General features: G+C 39.3%; 5 protein-coding genes across 7 annotated transcripts; all 5 read right to left on the reverse strand.

The window, feature by feature from the left end:
* Positions 1-558: 558 nt before the first annotated feature.
* LOC124329192 (protein obstructor-E-like) lies at positions 559-2,018 on the reverse strand. Its single transcript, XM_046788245.1, has 7 exons — positions 1,870-2,018; positions 1,732-1,778; positions 1,472-1,643; positions 1,235-1,377; positions 1,102-1,165; positions 903-1,030; positions 559-828 (listed from the first exon to the last, which is right to left on the reverse strand). Exons 1-7 carry the CDS (start codon positions 1,904-1,906, stop codon positions 727-729), a joined length of 693 nt encoding a protein of 230 aa, XP_046644201.1. The 5' UTR covers positions 1,907-2,018; the 3' UTR covers positions 559-726.
* A 693-nt stretch (positions 2,019-2,711) lies between these two features.
* LOC124329146 (integumentary mucin C.1-like) lies at positions 2,712-5,153 on the reverse strand. The gene is made up of 12 exons (XM_046788184.1): positions 5,031-5,153; positions 4,905-4,948; positions 4,736-4,834; positions 4,579-4,654; positions 4,274-4,488; positions 4,074-4,143; positions 3,959-4,006; positions 3,812-3,864; positions 3,666-3,738; positions 3,314-3,576; positions 3,110-3,208; positions 2,712-3,037 (listed from the first exon to the last, which is right to left on the reverse strand). The coding sequence occupies exons 1-12, from the start codon at positions 5,065-5,067 to the stop codon at positions 2,996-2,998; spliced, it is 1,119 nt and encodes a 372-aa protein (XP_046644140.1). The 5' UTR covers positions 5,068-5,153; the 3' UTR covers positions 2,712-2,995.
* An 855-nt stretch (positions 5,154-6,008) lies between these two features.
* Positions 6,009-7,583, reverse strand: LOC124329179 (probable endochitinase). 2 transcript variants are annotated; one of them, XM_046788227.1, is made up of 6 exons: positions 7,432-7,583; positions 7,126-7,356; positions 6,896-7,050; positions 6,763-6,838; positions 6,332-6,585; positions 6,009-6,250 (listed from the first exon to the last, which is right to left on the reverse strand). In XM_046788227.1, the coding sequence occupies exons 1-6, from the start codon at positions 7,475-7,477 to the stop codon at positions 6,167-6,169; spliced, it is 846 nt and encodes a 281-aa protein (XP_046644183.1). In that variant the 5' UTR covers positions 7,478-7,583; the 3' UTR covers positions 6,009-6,166. The 2 variants fall into 2 exon arrangements, with proteins under 2 accessions (XP_046644183.1, XP_046644182.1); XM_046788226.1 differs by having other exon boundaries at positions 7,120-7,356.
* Positions 7,584-8,458: 875 nt separating this feature from the next.
* On the reverse strand, positions 8,459-11,337 carry LOC124329100 (cell wall protein DAN4-like). 2 transcript variants are annotated; one of them, XM_046788094.1, is made up of 11 exons: positions 11,127-11,337; positions 10,980-11,047; positions 10,763-10,867; positions 10,614-10,683; positions 10,471-10,515; positions 10,332-10,384; positions 10,183-10,255; positions 9,502-10,092; positions 8,891-9,294; positions 8,743-8,782; positions 8,459-8,669 (listed from the first exon to the last, which is right to left on the reverse strand). In XM_046788094.1, the coding sequence occupies exons 1-11, from the start codon at positions 11,176-11,178 to the stop codon at positions 8,632-8,634; spliced, it is 1,539 nt and encodes a 512-aa protein (XP_046644050.1). In that variant the 5' UTR covers positions 11,179-11,337; the 3' UTR covers positions 8,459-8,631. The 2 variants fall into 2 exon arrangements, with proteins under 2 accessions (XP_046644050.1, XP_046644052.1); XM_046788096.1 differs by having other exon boundaries at positions 8,891-9,424; positions 9,692-10,092; positions 11,127-11,336.
* A 1,633-nt stretch (positions 11,338-12,970) lies between these two features.
* On the reverse strand, positions 12,971-15,332 carry LOC124329139 (integumentary mucin C.1-like). The gene is made up of 10 exons (XM_046788175.1): positions 15,228-15,332; positions 15,072-15,133; positions 14,748-14,997; positions 14,501-14,655; positions 14,321-14,399; positions 14,017-14,067; positions 13,899-13,939; positions 13,747-13,822; positions 13,361-13,680; positions 12,971-13,281 (listed from the first exon to the last, which is right to left on the reverse strand). The coding sequence occupies exons 1-10, from the start codon at positions 15,268-15,270 to the stop codon at positions 13,189-13,191; spliced, it is 1,170 nt and encodes a 389-aa protein (XP_046644131.1). The 5' UTR covers positions 15,271-15,332; the 3' UTR covers positions 12,971-13,188.
* Between the last annotated feature and the right edge of the window lie 321 nt (positions 15,333-15,653).

Below are 15,653 nucleotides of genomic sequence, written 5' to 3' on the forward strand. Positions count from 1 at the left end.
TGCCGGGTTCGGCAGACATCTGGGCTTCTAGTTGAAGACCCACCCTCAGCACCGGCTGGGGATTAGTTTCTTTTTTATTTGTCTGGAATATCTTCGCAATGGCCAACAGTCCCAACACTGAATTAGAAACTGATGTAGCAGAGCAGACGAACAAAACATACCGAAAAATGTTTCACGCTTTCCAGAGGAGAACGATGGATAAAAATTATTTTCCAATTATGAGACAGTGAATCCTTATCCTTACATGTCCTTATTATTGCTACGCCAAAATCCAAAATATTTCCTAAAAAAATAAATTTGCGAAAAAAAGTCAAAACCCAAATACTCATAATATAAATGAAGAGAATTCAATATTTCAGAGACATAAATTTTTATTAACGGAAAAAATCATATCAATGTCCAATCAAAATGTTATGTAAGAGAATCCATTCGTTCTCCTCAACCAACCTCAATACAAAATATAAAAAAAAATTAACTCAGTAGGCCTAATCAAAGTAATCAGGAAAAAAAACGGAGGAATGACTTTTAAGTTAAAAATTCAGGCATGATCGTATTCGGTTCATGTGTTTATCTCGTTTATTAAGACGTTATTGAAACAAAAAGTTTTCGATGACGTATTTCACACAATACATTTTCCTTAAATTCGATGACTTATAAATTGGAGCGCATCTCACTGAGTCAGATTTAATGTCACGGCTAAAATCAAGGCTAAAATCATTTAGCTAGTTACAATATCTTGTCTGACGACGTAGGCAAAATGCAATTCACGTTCGAGGGCCAATCGCATATATCAAGCGGGGCGTTGTAATAAAGTCCTGCAGCACATTCCTGCGGAGAAAGAAATAAAAATGAATTTAGAATATGACAAAGCAAACAAAAAAAAAGAAAGAAAGAAAATTTACGAATAGTAAGGCCGTTCCGTCCACACAGACGTAGTATTGAGAGCACGAATAAGGACTTGGGAAATTTCCACTTGGTGCCGGACATTCAAACAATCCAGGTGCGGTCGGCACGGCGGGTGTTGTCGTTGCTGTTCAAATTAAAATAATCAAAAAATTTTAATACAAAAATAAGACATTCTATAAAATAGAAATAACTCACTCGGGCAAGCAGTTGCAACACATGCTGATGAAGCGGCGTCGAAAATGCCTCCGTTCGGACAGACCTTTAATTTAGTCAAGCCCAGGTTATAATAAGTTTTTCACATCAATAAATAAAGCAACAAAGCTATAACCTGTAGTTCGGCTACGTCGTTGGTGCAAACATAGTATCGCGAATCACATGTCCCTTCTCGGATCGGGAATTTACCACTGGGAGACGGACAAGTAAAAGGTGCTAGGAGATCACCGCATTCAGTTTGATCTTTGAAATTGCATCCTATTAAACGATAAAACAATTGAATAAAATATTTTATGTGACAGCCCGGTGAAATCTATATCAAAATGTTAAATGTAATACATAGGACCATTACCATAATATTTGAGATCAAACAAAAGATCGTCTCGACACTGATACAAGTGAGTGGGAGTGCCACCCGAAGCGCAGATGTAGTACAACTCGCATTGTGTTTCGTGAGGGGCCACGTACAGTCCTTCGGGACATTGGTAATCGGACTCTCCCAAATCGATATCCCTTTCGTCAGCCTGGACAATAAAATCAAGAGCAATATTGACGTAAAAGAAAAAAATCTCATAAGGCTCCTTAAATGTAATTTGATTGATGATAAATTACCCGCAATCTTGACGACGTGACAGCTGTCGCGAAGAGTGCCAGGAAACCTAAGTGATTTGATCATGGTCAATGTAAATGGTTACCGAGGAAGAAAATAGGGCATCCGCAAATAGAACTTGATCCAATCTCAATATTTACCGTAGAGGGCCAGCAGTAACACAAGTGTCGATTTCATTTTTACGTAACTGCTGTTACAGCAAAAAATACAAGTGCAGTGGTGCTGATCTCAATTAAGTGTTCTCGCTGTTATCAGCCAATCAGACACAATGAATACAGGAGGACAGAAGCTTCGCTATTTAAATGTTACATGACAGTGGGTGTTTGTGGCTTATCAAACAGGTTTATCGTCTGTCGTCGTCTGTGACACATATGCATGCATAATAAATGAATTATGGGGTACACAATTATTTCTCAAGTGCACTTTGTATGATAACAAATTGTGTTGAGTTTATGTAAGTGGGAGGAAATGAGCAAATGTCTCATTACTTAGCATGTAAATGCTATATAGCCTACTGAATTGTTTTATCATGATCCCAGCATCAGTTGGGAAAAGAATTTGAATACTTTATCGGCTTGACTATTACGTAAAAACCTAGCTGAGTTTATTTATTCAATAAAATGCCATGGCGTACGTGCATTATCTTACTGGTCGTCTATATAACTCATTGATATTATGAAAAATCATAACCTTCTTGCAACAGCTACGCTGAGCTCAACTATTTGAGCCTGACAACATCACAGATGATCCAGTTTAAATCTTTTTGTAGTTACATACGTCGTGACTGTGTGAAATACGGTGGTCGCACCTTTGTTTGCTGTTTATTCCCTTTTTTCATATCTCCCGCCAGTTAATCGCTGCAAGATGACCTTTATTGTTGATTTAGATAGCGTAATAATTTACAATATTGCGCCAATGAATAAATAAGAGAGAAGTACATTCTCATCGTTATAAAACTAAGCTCTTTTGCAAACTCCCAGGCCTTGGGAAATACGAAGATGCGTGTATAATAATCCTTGAAAAGGTTTTATTACAGCAATATAGTAAAGCATTTTCATATTCAATATTTTCATTGACGTAAAATGACACAGTCATATAAGTAACAGCAGTTGCAACAAATTATAACTTGATTATTTGACGTTGACAATAATATAAGGTTATTGGGGGGAATGCGGACTGATGTATAAGCAGCTTTGATTTAAATTGTGTACACGAAAATCTTTATGACGTTAGGTAGGCACCAACCACTCTGAAAATGTTGGTCTTCTACAGCGAAGGCCCACCAGTCACCCCAACGTATTGCAAATCCTGTGAGGTTATGAAAAAAAAAATGGATTGTGTAAATTTGAGTCTTGATTCAATTGAAAATCGATAGCATACCTGGAAAAACTGGACGGGGTCGAAATAACAACCGGGTACGTTAATAGGATCCTCGCAGTATTCAGTTGAAGGATTAAACACTTGGCCAGCCGGGCAACTCTGCGTGTCACAAAAAGATAATTGAAGTACGTGAGTCAAATTTTGCGAAATTTGGTTCAAATAGCTGGTGCATGTTCGTGTGCAATATGTGTGAAAATAACTTACTGCTACAATGTAATTGCTGCCCGAACAGACGTAATACAGAGTACAGCTTCCCGGATACGGGTACTGCCCAGTTCCGGGGCACACAAAAGGTGGTTTGGTGGTTGTTGGAGTCGTGGTGGTGGTGGTTGTGCGGGTTGTTGTTGTTGTTGGAGTTGTCGTCGTTGGCGTTGTTGTTGTTGTCCTTGTTGTTGTCGTCGTCGGTCTTGTTGTGGTCGGTGTTGTAGTAGTTGGTGTGGTTGTTGGCGTCGTTGCTTTTGTTGTGGCTGTTTTCAGTTAAAGAAAGGAGTCAACCGTTAACTTTCATGTCTATAAAGTGAAATTATTATTTCTAATTTCTAGTAATTGTATTTACTTCGGCATGAAGCGTTTTCTTCCGCAACGCAATTGTTGGTGGCCGGATCGAAGACAGAAGTTCCAGGACAGTTCTGCAAATAATCAAGAATGTTGAGTAAAACCAGCCCTATATTATTTTTCTTCTAGAATTGATGTGTCCTTTACCTGTAGGTAAGCTGTTCCTCCGACGCATGAGTAGTAGCTATTGCCGCACGTTCCTTAAGCATAAAAATATAAGTAGTATTAGTTGCTGATTGGTTGAACAAAATTCAAAAAGAAAATGCATGTGATGCATTGGCGACTTGTCTATACCTGGCACTGGGAAAAAGCCATCGGGACTTGGGCATTTGAATTCTGGCTCTATAAATCAATAAAAAAAATGTATTAATATAAAGACGCCATATACAGAAAGTGAAATAAATCTTACTGCATGAAGCTTGCTCCACAGATGTGCATATCAAAGTCTCTGGATCGAAAATACTTTCGCCGGGACACGTCTAATTTAATAAGAAAAAAGTTAGTCTACAATTATAGATCGTTCGATCAAGTAATTAATGAATATTATATTAGACTGAGGTTAGAGACCATAGAGGTTGAGTAATTATAATTGTGAAATTATAAACTTACCGATACGTAAGGCGATCCTGAGACGCACACATAATAATCGGGCCCACATGTACCAGGAATGGGGAAGAACCCCTCGTTTGTTGGGCAAGTAAAAGTAGGACCTGCAGGGGTCGTTGTTATAACGGTGTTGGTAGGACCCTTAGTAGTAGTAGTAGAAGCAGTGAAAGTAGTAGCCCTGGTCGTCGTGGGGGCAACGGTAGTCGTCGTGACTGTATCTGAAACGATTACGTTGAATTGTCTTGACATTAATAAGTGGTTCCATTACTATGTGACTTATATAACAGATGGATGATCGAAATACTAACTGCGACACGAGGCAACGTCGTAAGAAACGCATTTCGCGATAAGCGGATCGAAAACATTGTTAGTTCCTGGGCATGTCTAAATGGAACATTATTTTCAATATTAACAAATTAGAATCATCAGAAAATCAAAAAAATTATTCTGGAATTAATGTGTTACCTGTTGGTATGCTACCCCACCGACACAGGCGTAGTAATCCGCTGTGCATTGACCATCGATGCCGTAGAACCCGTCGGCTGCCGGACAAGTGAAACGTTCCTATTTTAGCAAAAGCCATTGCACTAATTAATGAAAACATCTTGATCAACATAGCATCAAGCCCACGTACCTGATTCCTGGCTAATGAAAAGCCACTAATTTCCAAAAGGCAACCTGAATGAAAAGCAGCGCAGCGGGGAAATGGTCAAATTTTAGAATTGAATGTTTTTCTCATTGAAAACAGTAAACTACTCACATTGCAGAAGCGCCAGAGCGAAGAGTGATTTCAGCATTCTGAAGAATTGATTTCTTGTTTGGCGACTGTTACTCTGATTGAGTTAACGACGGGAGAGGTCATCATATATATTGCGAGCTGTCTTATCGTCTCATAGCTGTCACTGGCCGTCGGCATAAAATTGTATTATCTCACCCTGACAAGTCTGATCCCCCCTTATCAATGGAAATAACAAATAGAGTAAAAAAAATTTTGATGTCGGCCAAGTCATCATCCTAATGCATGTTTGTTCATGGTGAGAGAGGCGCAATCCGATCCGATCGTCCCATGTAGTTACTACCTCACGCGCGGACATGACTGGGTGGCATCGACATACTTGACAACAGCAGCTTTTCCCTAATCCCATCACCATGTTTTGCTGCAGTTCTCGTCTCGTATAGTAACAACCGGTAACATTCGTATCACGCTTATTAATCAAATCAAAGGTCGTGAGTCACGCTTCCTTTGAGGAAAGTTATACAAAAAAAGTATGCCTGATACGAATGCAAGAGGCAAGTAGGGAACTGTAAATACAAAATTGTTTGTCACGCTGCTGCTCTCTGCGTGAAAAAAAAAACAAACAAACAGCCCGGTCATCACGATTTCATTTTCAAATAACATGAACTTTTGGAATCGATGAACAAATATTTAATTTCGATTTCGCAATGTTGGACAACAAAATCCGGGTGTATCTTAAAACATCATAGAAGGAAAATTCCCAAGGGTTTAATTTAGACCTGACTATAGGATTGTTTGTTGAACGATTAGAAATACCAGCAGCATTTCGAACTGTACAAATATGAATTGGACCGATATCAAGGTCACTGAAATTTAAACATCAATTTCTTTCTTGATTTTTCAAACGTAAGAAAGTATGTATAGACTTATGCGCACGAAGAGATACAAATTAACCATGAAAAAACCAATCAACTTAAAAAAACAAACAAAAAAAGATGGAAATCACATATTAAGCTTTAAATGTATCACTGTAAAATCAATGCAGGCATATAGACAGATTGAATCATACTTCTGGAAGATGGACAATCTCACCAGCTTAAGGCAATGGCCCATCTGCCGGATGAGCATCAAATTATTGATTTATTAAGAGCATATCGTCCTTATTTGCCACTGCAACCGGGAACACTGCTAGGCCAGTCGCAAACGCCGGTTACCGAATTGAAAACCAGACCAGACGGACAAGCCTGATGATAAAATGAGTCAATTTAATGATAGCGCCGAGCCTATAATGACGGGCAGGATAGAATTACAAAAATGGAACTTACGAAATGGTAGGCGTTTCCATTGTCACAAGTGTAGTAATGTGAACACGAAGAAGGATCTGGATAGTTGCCGCTTCCCGGACACACGAATTGGCCGCCAGCAGTCGTTGTCGTTTTGGGTGGGGTCGTCTGGGCCGTTGTCGTATTGGCAGTTGTCGTTTTAGGGGGAGTCGCAGGTGAGGTGGTTGACCACGATGTGACTGTAACACCCTGGGTTGTTGATTTGACTGTCGGGTTAGTCCCAGATGTTGGTGTTGCTAAAAATAATAATATGAGAAAATTTGTAGAACAGAAATCACAAAAATTGAGTAAAAGTTTCAATCGCTTATCGTTTCTCTTATTCATAATCACATCTAGTGCTAATTTGGAATAATTTTTTTTCTGTGTTTGAATATAAAGGTTAAATCAGATTAATAGCAAATATAGGTCTGTACCGGTTTGACAGGCAGAATTGTTCGGCGAAACGCATTTCTTAGCCACCGGCTCGAAAACACCGTAGGAGGGGCAGTTCTAAGAGAAAAAATTTAAAAATCATTGAGAAATGTATGCCAAAGTAGCGTGACTCACAGTAGAAAAAGGATAGCCATCGAGGCAAGTGTAGAAAACTGGATTGCAGCTATCGGTATAGGCTGGATAAAATCCATCATCGGGGCATGTGATTGGCTTAGGGCTATTAGGTGTGGCTACCGTGGGTACAGATGACTGAATATTCGTAGTTGTTTCTGAGAACGAATGGGGAAAATAATAAGCCATCAAGAATATTGAATAAGAACAAACAGGAGGCAAGTTACCCATACTTTGGTCCGGGCGAGTACGATTTCCGCAGTAGGTCTGTTCTGGCCAATTGCATCCGTCGTAGACGAGGTCAAATAACAAGTTGGATCTGCACTGCCACAGATAAGTCGGCTCTGTGTTGTAGCAGGTGTAGTAGAGCTCACATTGTTGAGGATGAGGATAGATACTGTGGCCTGGTGGACACTGGAAATCACTGACCCCTAAATTGATGTCAGCGTTGACAAGGGACGAACCTGTTGAACAATAAAACAATGAAACGACATTAGATATTTTTATTTCGAGCTGTACAATCGTTGGTTACAACTTACATTGGAGGGCAGCAAAGGCGAAAAGAATGGACGACAATTTGTTCATTTTTTTGGTTGGTTAATGAGAGCGTATAACTTGTATAAAGCGCTCAGCTATACTGCAATGACACTAATTGAAACTCCGACTGGTAACTTCTCTTATATCCAGCAACATCCGGTCTTATCGAAAACAATGTTTTATGTATATTTACATGGGCTTTATTCCTCGGTCATTTCTTTGTGTAATAAAACTGATTAAACGGGATATATTAGAGGGTGGTAAAAGTTGTGTTTGCTAACGGTTGTATTTTGAAATTTCAAGTGTTGACATAGTGGTTTCGTCGTCGATGCGGAGGAAGAATTCTGCGCGTCATCGCCGTATCAAATGGATTCAGAATCTTAAAGGCTTTAGCGGAATAAAATTGTTAAGCTCCGGATTGAGTCAATAAAAGCAATAAAACACGTCAGGCTTTGCGTGTTGCAATATCTTTTATTTTTTGCTGACCATACACAACAAAATATAATTTGCAAACATTCGAGTTAATTGTAATTTGCACACCTTATAGCGCTGCTATTTAATCGAAACAAATTTAATGTGAAAGCCTTTTCGTCATGATGAGGAAATTAAGAAAAATGTAAGAGTGACTGATTCGTGTAGTTTTAATTTGCCAGACGGTATTAGTCAATCGAGTCAGTTTAGTTCACTGATAAGACGGTCACGAAAATTGACTGCAGCTGGCGACGAAGGGCGCTTTTTTCGGAATAATAATTTTAAAAAATATACATATAACAAAGTCCAGAGTTTCGGTCAATAGATCACAAATCGAAACAAGAAACTCAATAGATTGTGAAGGTTAGAAGTTTTTAGTTTTGTTTTACAAATTTTTATCTTAAGTTGTTAACTTACGAAAGGAGGTACAAAGAATAATCTGGCGCAATAATTTACCGATGAATTCTTTTGCTGCAACACAAAGGCTGTCAAAACAATTTTACTATTTTGCGTGGACAATAAGTATTTAGGGCAAATATAATATAGATAAAATTGTAATAATATTCAAAATTGATTGTATTGATACTTTATTCAGTCTATTACCAAAATATTATTTTAAGATCAAACAAACAAAATTAAAAGACAATCTGCCAACTATATCCCTGCAATAGTTTCCTTGTATTATTCCATGAACTAGTTATTCCAGAAATTGAAGCCTATCTCCGCGTCGTTTAATTGCAACCCGCAATGTTTTCTTTCCAATCGCACACTAATACACAATAAAAATATTAATTTCAACGCGAATAATAATGTAGCGGGAAAAAAAAACTGAATTTACTTACCTTGGATTGCCGGGTTATAAAAGATAGGCACAGGACAGTCCTTTAAAACAGAAAAATAAAGAATTATTTAGGTTCCATATACTACAAATTTTAAAAATAAGTTTCTAACATCTGGATGGTTGCATCGCAAACATAAAAAAAAGCTTACCATAAGATATGCATAAAAATTTGAGCACATCCAAAATTGATTGCTACATGCCACGCCCGGCACGGGAAACAATCCGTCCGACTGGGGGCAAACGAAAGGTCCTGCCGGCTTGATCGGCGTTGTGTTCGTTGTTGTTGTTATCGGCGGAGTATTCGCAGGAGTCAGTGTCGTAGTAATGGTAGCTGCTGTTGTTGTCGTAGACTCTTCTCTTGGTGGTTCGGTTGTTTTTGTTGTCGTTGTTGGGGGCTCGGTTGTGGTAGTTGTTGGTACCATTGTCGTCGTTGTGGACTCAGTTATCGTTGTTGGGGCCTCAGGTGTGGTAGTTGTGGGAAGAGTTGTCGTTGTGGCCTCAGTCGTCGTTGTTGTGGGTGCAGTTGTGGTTGTTGTGGCCTCAGTTGTTGTAGTTTTGGGAAGAGTTGTCGTCGTTGTAGATTCAGTTGTTGTTGTGGGCGCAGTTGTCGTCGTTGTGGCCTCAGTTGTCGTTGTTGTGGGGGCAGTTGTCGTTGTTGTGGCCTCAGTCGTCGTTGTTGTTGCCTCAGTTGTCGTCGTTGTGGCTTCAGTTGTGGGAAGAGTTGTTGTTGTGGCCTCAGTCGTCGTTGTTGTGGGTGCAGTTGTGGTTGTTGTGGCCTCAGTCGTTGTAGTTGTGGCCTCAGTTGTGGGAAGAGTTGTCGTTGTGGCCTCAGTTGTTGTAGTTGTGGGAAGAGTTGTCGTCGTTGTGGCCTCAGTTGTTGTAGTTGTGGGCGCAGTTGTCGTTGTGGCCTCAGTTGTTGTAGTTGTGGGAAGAGTTGTCGTCGTTGTTGCCTCAGTTGTTGTAGTTGTGGGCGCAGTTGTCGTCGTTGTGGCCTCAGTTGTCGTTGTTGTGGGTGCAGTTGTGGTTGTTGTTGCCTCAGTTGTTGTAGTTGTGGCCTCAGTTGTGGGAAGAGTTGTCGTTGTGGGAAGAGTTGTGGTTGTTGTGGCCTCAGTTGTCGTTGTAGTGGGTGCAGTTGTTGTTGTTGTGGCCTCAGTTGCCGTTGTTGTGGGTGCAGTTGTGGTTGTTGTGGCCTCAGTTGTTGTTGTAGGCGCAGTTGTCGTTGTTGTGGATTGAGTTGTGGTCGTAGCCTCAGTTGTTGTGGTGGTGGGTTCAGTTGTCGTTGCGGGCTTTGTTATTGGCATAGGAGGTGTAGTTGGAGAAGGTACGGTAGTCGTGGTTGTTGAATTAGTAGCTATCGCAAGAAAAACCAAAAATATACCGTAATTAATGAAATGGTGAAGATAATATTTACAAAAAAAAATTTATTTCCAGATTCACTTACATGTACACGTAGCATCCTCTTGCAGAACGCATCTTAGAAGTGTAGGATCGAAGACATAGTTTTCCGTACAATACTAGCAAAAATAAAATAAAAAAATATATGTACAAATTGTCGGAGGTTACGAACACGAAAGTCTAACACTTGCATACCGTCAAATAAGAATCTCCATTGCTGCAAACAAAGTACAAACTGGAACATGCACCTAAATTACCGTCACATATTCAAGATCAAGTGAATTAAATGCTTGATTTAAATCCAAAATATTGCAAGCAGTTATTAGAGGCTTACCAGGATATGGATACAGTCCGTCTGAAGGACAATCGATGTGTTGATCTATAATGCAAGAATTTCCACCACAAAATTTAATTAGGTAAGAATCACGAACATTTATATAATCAAGGTCGAAAGGTGCCAATAAAGTAAAAATTTACTGCAAGTCGTTTGAGCGGCAAGCGTGCACACTAACGTTATTGGGTCGAACAAGTAGCCTGGTGGACACGTCTTGAAATAAGGCAAAGGAAATACAGCAGTGGGTTAAAAGAAACCAAAAACAAGAAAGCTTGAAAGGTAAATGTCGTACTTTAGGATAAGGTATTCCGTTCACGCATTCATAATACTGGGCAATACACTGGTTCGGTGTTGCATAAGAGCCGTCAGCTTCAGGGCAAGTAAACGCCCTGGTTTGCTGTCACAATTAAATAAGAAGAATTAGTTTTTTAATTAAAAAACAGTCAACGAAATTGTTACAAATTGAATCGGCCGGTATTTTTGTGGCTTATTTCACGTGCAGCACTTACTCCATTGAACGTAATTTTCCTTCCCCATTTCTGTTCAGAAATTTTATTCACCGCAGCGCTTAGACCCACTTGAAAAAAAAATCAAATTTGTCATAATATAAAGAATTGGAAGACAATAAAATACAAAAGTCAAGAAATTTATTATACCTTGAAAGATGCTGATTGCTAACAAGAGGGATGTGAGAAAGTGTTTTGCCATCTGCTGCGTCGGTCAGTAATCTTCAAATAATTCAGATGAAGCGAGTGATCCGTTATTCTGTAGCGATGAGGTAGCCTACTTCGTACACCAAACTGTTTAACGGTGACAGACCGGAATAGTCGACAATTTATACAGGAAATCTTGACACTAGTTATCATCAATTTACCGAGCCAATGCATCTTATTTGTTTAAGTAGTGGCTCGATATCAGTATAATTGGGCTATTATTCAAAACGTTGGTAAAGGGCACTTAAAAATGTGCCAATAATGATACTTCTTACTTCCCTATACTACGCATACGCAAATGCATACTGTCATTCTGTAGAATAGAATGACAGTATTCTAACATATATATTAGAATTGTTGACTACAGAAGTGTACGTACGTGATTTGAGCTAAAATATTTAATCTTTCGAAAGTCGGTCCGTTTGAAATATGAATGCTTCCCATTGATTGTCTCATATTGGCTGAGTTGCGTATAGTGTATGACGTATGGTTGTGATGACGTAAATCCATTACCGCGATCCAAAACTATATTACCACTTTCAATAACCAACGCGAGGTCTCATGTACAGCAGACAAGATTTGAATTTTATCTGAAAACGCACTTGCGGGTATCGGTGAAGACCAAAGACGATCAACGTGAATCGAGAACTAACGCAAAGTCTAAGCGACGAGTCGACGACACATCAGTGTCATTTTCGGTGACATTGACATACGAGAATGACACATAAAAGATTCATTTCTGTATTTCCCGCTCACTATATACAATGCAATACAGATATCAACGTCAGTACACACACATGTCAACGTGTTTATCTTGAGTTAATACCTTACGGGAAAAAATATGGGGCTATAGAGAACAGGTAATGTCATGTTTGCTCTTTTTTCTTCAATATAGTAAGGCCGAGAAATTTCCGCTGTTGCAAACGTCAACATTGAAACAAAAGGCAAACCCTTATTTCTGATAAAAATTAAAGTTAAAAACAAAAATATGTTGACACTCTAAACACAATGTTCAGTCCAGCAAACACGGGCGCCAATTCAATTTAGTTCTCGCCTAGCTGCTGTTCGTTTGGATCCCCGGGCCAGTTTTTGTCTGAACGTTTGCGTGAAAAAAACAAAAACAACCCAACCCATATGTAGCAAATAACTGTGACAGATGCACTCGCAAGTCGCAATACTATCGATTGCGAAAGCTATTAACATACCATTCCAACTTGCTGAGAAGATATTACTGTGACGCAAGATGAATTATTAAAAAACAGAAACCAACACAGGATGCTGGTTGATAATATGGTTGAAACTAGGCCTGAACAAAACGGATGAATCGGCGGCTGAGTGGGCAAGCTAGTTATATATGACACCAACATTATAATTCAAAACGGAAAAATTTGTGCTAGTGAAAAATAATTCTCGAGAGTTGAGCGCAAACATTATTATTACGTACCCAGCAGCAAACAGCTGACAGTCATAGCAATCACTGCTACCTTGGAAAAACTCATTTTCTCGCAGCAATCAGTCAGTCGATCAATTTTAAAAACAACAGGTCGGCTATCGATTTATAAACAAATTCCATATCCCCCCCCCCTGCCTTTAGACCTCGAAATTCAGTGATGGAAACCTGGAAATTCCGAGCGGGGGAAATTTTCTTGACTGTTATCGAGGTCATTAGTATCTCGATATTGTACGTCACTAGCTGTTTGCACATCAAAGATCCGTTTACTCTCGGGAGATTGATGCAGGACGAATAGCATTCAGTGCATCAATACCGGGTTCGTGTGGTTCGTATCAACATATAAAAAAAAAGTATATGTCAACATTTTGAAACAAAAAGCTGAATTGAAACCAACATAAGAGCGTCTGACACCATACACACATATTTTCAATGCATTTAGTATAATAGTGTTTATTTATTTTGGCAATATCTGCCTAGCGGTCTAATTTATTTTAAGCGCAAACAATTCAAAAAGTTTTAAACGGTGGGCTGGACGACGTTCGTTCGTTTTCATTAGAAAAAACCGTAAAAGAAATCGATGCAATTTGAACAGTCTGTTGAGCACTTCTGTGACGGAGCATCGAAGCATCCGTTTTCAGGACAATTCTGCGAATAAGAAATAAAATACAACACAATTAGAATGGAATCGCCATTGCCATGTAATAACATTTAAAATTGAACTTACCGAAGGGAATGCTACACCGGAAATACAAACGTAATACGCGTGACAGTTGGTCGGATCTGGGTATTTGCCGTCTTTGTTTGGGCAGTTAAATTCACCGCTAGGAGTCGTCGTTGTGGGTGTCGTGGTTGTTGAAGTTGTCCTTGGAGTTGTTGTTGTTGTTGTTGTTGTTGAAGTAGTCGTTGGAGTTGTTGTCGAAGTTGTCCTTGGAGTTGTCGTGGTGGTTGTCGTTGTTGAGGTGGTTGTTGAAGGTGTTGTTGAAGTAGTTGTCGTCGAAGGTGTTGTTGTTGAAGACGTTGTCGTCGAAGTGCGAGTTGTGGGTCCTGTACATAAACGAAAATGATAAGTAAATAGTTCATTGAATAATGCCACTGATGTCTTTATTGTACCTTGGGCACAAGGGACCGTATCGGGGGATGCGCAGATGCCACGATCCGGATCGAAGATTCCATTGTTAGGACACACCTTTCATTCAAAACGAAATTTAACTTGCACTGCGACCAAAGATATTGAAATATTTGAAATACTCGTAAGGTCTTACCGATTCGTAAGCGACACCGGAGGCACACACGAAGTACACACCTGATGTTTTTCAGGGCAATAAAAATTTAATTCATTATCTCACATTTCAGAATATTTTATAAACTCGTTACACTTACCTGTACATTCCCCTTCGATTGGGTAGAATCCGTCCGCTGTGCACGTAAACGCTGGTACATGAAAAAAATGTTTAGCTGTATTTTTAGATTTGCAACATAACTAAATAATTGCTTCGTTTTCAAACAACTGCTATATTTCAAATATTTTGGAAGAAGAGGCTGAATAAGGTTGAGCTAAAAGAGGAAACAGGAAAGGTTGTTAGCTCTAAGTTAGCCTACGTAATGGATATGAGCACGTCTACTTGAGAATTTCACACGACAAAATCCGTGAACAACTAAAAAAACTGCTGATTTCAAAACTTACCCGGATCCTTGCAGGAGACCTCATTTGCTGGTTTGCATGTCAGTGTGACAGGATCGAATAAACCATCAGTAGGGCAGAGCTGTCAAAATGGAATCGGAATTATTATGTGCTTTATTTCATCGTCTACGGAATAGGCTGTATATAGTATTAACTTGTAAAGATCATCGTGGTTTATTATACCATAACGTAAGCAACTCCTCCAGCACAAGTGTAGTAGTGCTGATAACATTCTTCCGGGCTAACAGGGAAAAAGCCTCCTTCACTAGGACAATTAAACACTGGAGAAGTTGATGGAGGTGAGTCAGTTGCAGTCTTCGTCCTTGTCGTCGTTATAGCTATAATGAGCAACAAATTTGGCAAAATAAAAATCAGTAAAAATCTAGCCAGAGGATGAAAACATGTGAAAATGATCTAATAGAATTAATACTTGGACCGGGGCGTTGTCTGTTTCCGCAGTCTGTCAATTCCGGATAATTGCAGCCATTGTAAGTCACGTCGAATAGATAGTTGGAAGAGCATTGTCTGAGAGTCAAGGGAGACGCGAAATAGCAGGTGTAATAGAGTTCACACTTTTCTGGATGAGGAGCGACGGAAGTTCCTTCAGGACATTGAAAATTTGGGTCATCTCCTAATTCAATGTCACCGGTAGCTCGTGAACCGCCGTAACCATGCAAGCCCTTCAGATCAAATAAATTAAGAAAAAAGCTCTCACACTAATAACTCGTTCCACTCAATCAAGCATTATCTATACCTTGGTAAGAAAAGGCAGCATCCGGGTCGCACCTGCCACATTTCCAGCTTGGAAAAATGTCGCTATACAATTAACGGAAAGTGATTTTGTTCACAGCGTGTTACACATATCAAACATGCTACAATTCCATATCAAAATTCGAACAATAATGCTTGCCTAAAATGATGGAAGCGAAGATGAAGGACGGCGAATGCTTCATGGCAAAGTTTAGTTGCGCTATTATTCCAGTACGTTTAAATGCCAAATGGCTTTAACAAACTGTAGTTGATTTTGAAGCCTTATCTGAAACTTGTTGTTCCATATGCGATAACGGCAGATGTCTAGGTCCGCTGACATTTATAACTTATCGGACATGTCGACGTCTTCAAAATCTTGATTTCGTAAAACATTGCTGTAACTTTGCCATTCCATTATTAGTGATTGATTTTGCAATTATATACTAAAAAGCAACGCAACAAATTAATTTGAAAGAATATAGGCCCTACAGACTTTAAATGTTCCAGAAATAATTTCGTGTATACTAACCCCAAACCATTGGTTATATTAACAAGACTGGGTCAGTGAGTATACGGTACTACACAT

The sequence above is a fragment of the Daphnia pulicaria genome, chromosome 3, assembly GCF_021234035.1.
Source record: "Daphnia pulicaria isolate SC F1-1A chromosome 3, SC_F0-13Bv2, whole genome shotgun sequence".
NCBI lineage: Eukaryota > Metazoa > Arthropoda > Branchiopoda > Diplostraca > Daphniidae > Daphnia > Daphnia pulicaria.

Bases quoted from the DNA above. Each gene is read 5' to 3' on its own strand.
- LOC124329192 (XM_046788245.1), bottom strand. From the start codon at position 1,906: ATGAAATCGACACTTGTGTTACTGCTGGCCCTCTACG. The intron at 1,644-1,731 runs GTAATTTATCAT...TTTATTGTCCAG, and splicing joins TCACGTCGTCAAGATTGCGG to GCTGACGAAAGGGATATCGA. The intron at 1,166-1,234 runs GTTATAGCTTTG...ACTAAATTAAAG, and splicing joins ACGACGTAGCCGAACTACAG to GTCTGTCCGAACGGAGGCAT.
- LOC124329146 (XM_046788184.1), bottom strand. From the start codon at position 5,067: ATGCTGAAATCACTCTTCGCTCTGGCGCTTCTGCAAT. The intron at 4,949-5,030 runs GTGAGTAGTTTA...CTTTTCATTCAG, and splicing joins CGCTCTGGCGCTTCTGCAAT to GTTGCCTTTTGGAAATTAGT. The intron at 4,655-4,735 runs GTAACACATTAA...TGTTCCATTTAG, and splicing joins GTGGGGTAGCATACCAACAG to ACATGCCCAGGAACTAACAA.
- LOC124329179 (XM_046788226.1), bottom strand. From the start codon at position 7,477: ATGAACAAATTGTCGTCCATTCTTTTCGCCTTTGCTGCCCTCCAAT. The intron at 7,051-7,119 runs GTAACTTGCCTC...ATTCGTTCTCAG, and splicing joins TCGCCCGGACCAAAGTATGG to AAACAACTACGAATATTCAG. The intron at 6,839-6,895 runs GTGAGTCACGCT...TTTTTCTCTTAG, and splicing joins ATGGCTATCCTTTTTCTACT to AACTGCCCCTCCTACGGTGT.
- LOC124329100 (XM_046788094.1), bottom strand. From the start codon at position 11,178: ATGGCAAAACACTTTCTCACATCCCTCTTGTTAGCAATCAGCATCTTT. The intron at 10,385-10,470 runs GTAAGCCTCTAA...ACGGTAATTTAG, and splicing joins CGGACTGTATCCATATCCTG to GTGCATGTTCCAGTTTGTAC. The intron at 9,295-9,501 runs CTGCACCCACAA...CTCTTCCCAAAA, and splicing joins TGAGGCCACAACAACCACAA to CTACAACAACTGAGGCCACA.
- LOC124329139 (XM_046788175.1), bottom strand. From the start codon at position 15,270: ATGAAGCATTCGCCGTCCTTCATCTTCGCTTCCATCATTTTAG. The intron at 14,400-14,500 runs GTATAATAAACC...CCATTTTGACAG, and splicing joins GAGGAGTTGCTTACGTTATG to CTCTGCCCTACTGATGGTTT. The intron at 13,940-14,016 runs GTAAGTGTAACG...GAAAAACATCAG, and splicing joins AATCGAAGGGGAATGTACAG to GTGTGTACTTCGTGTGTGCC.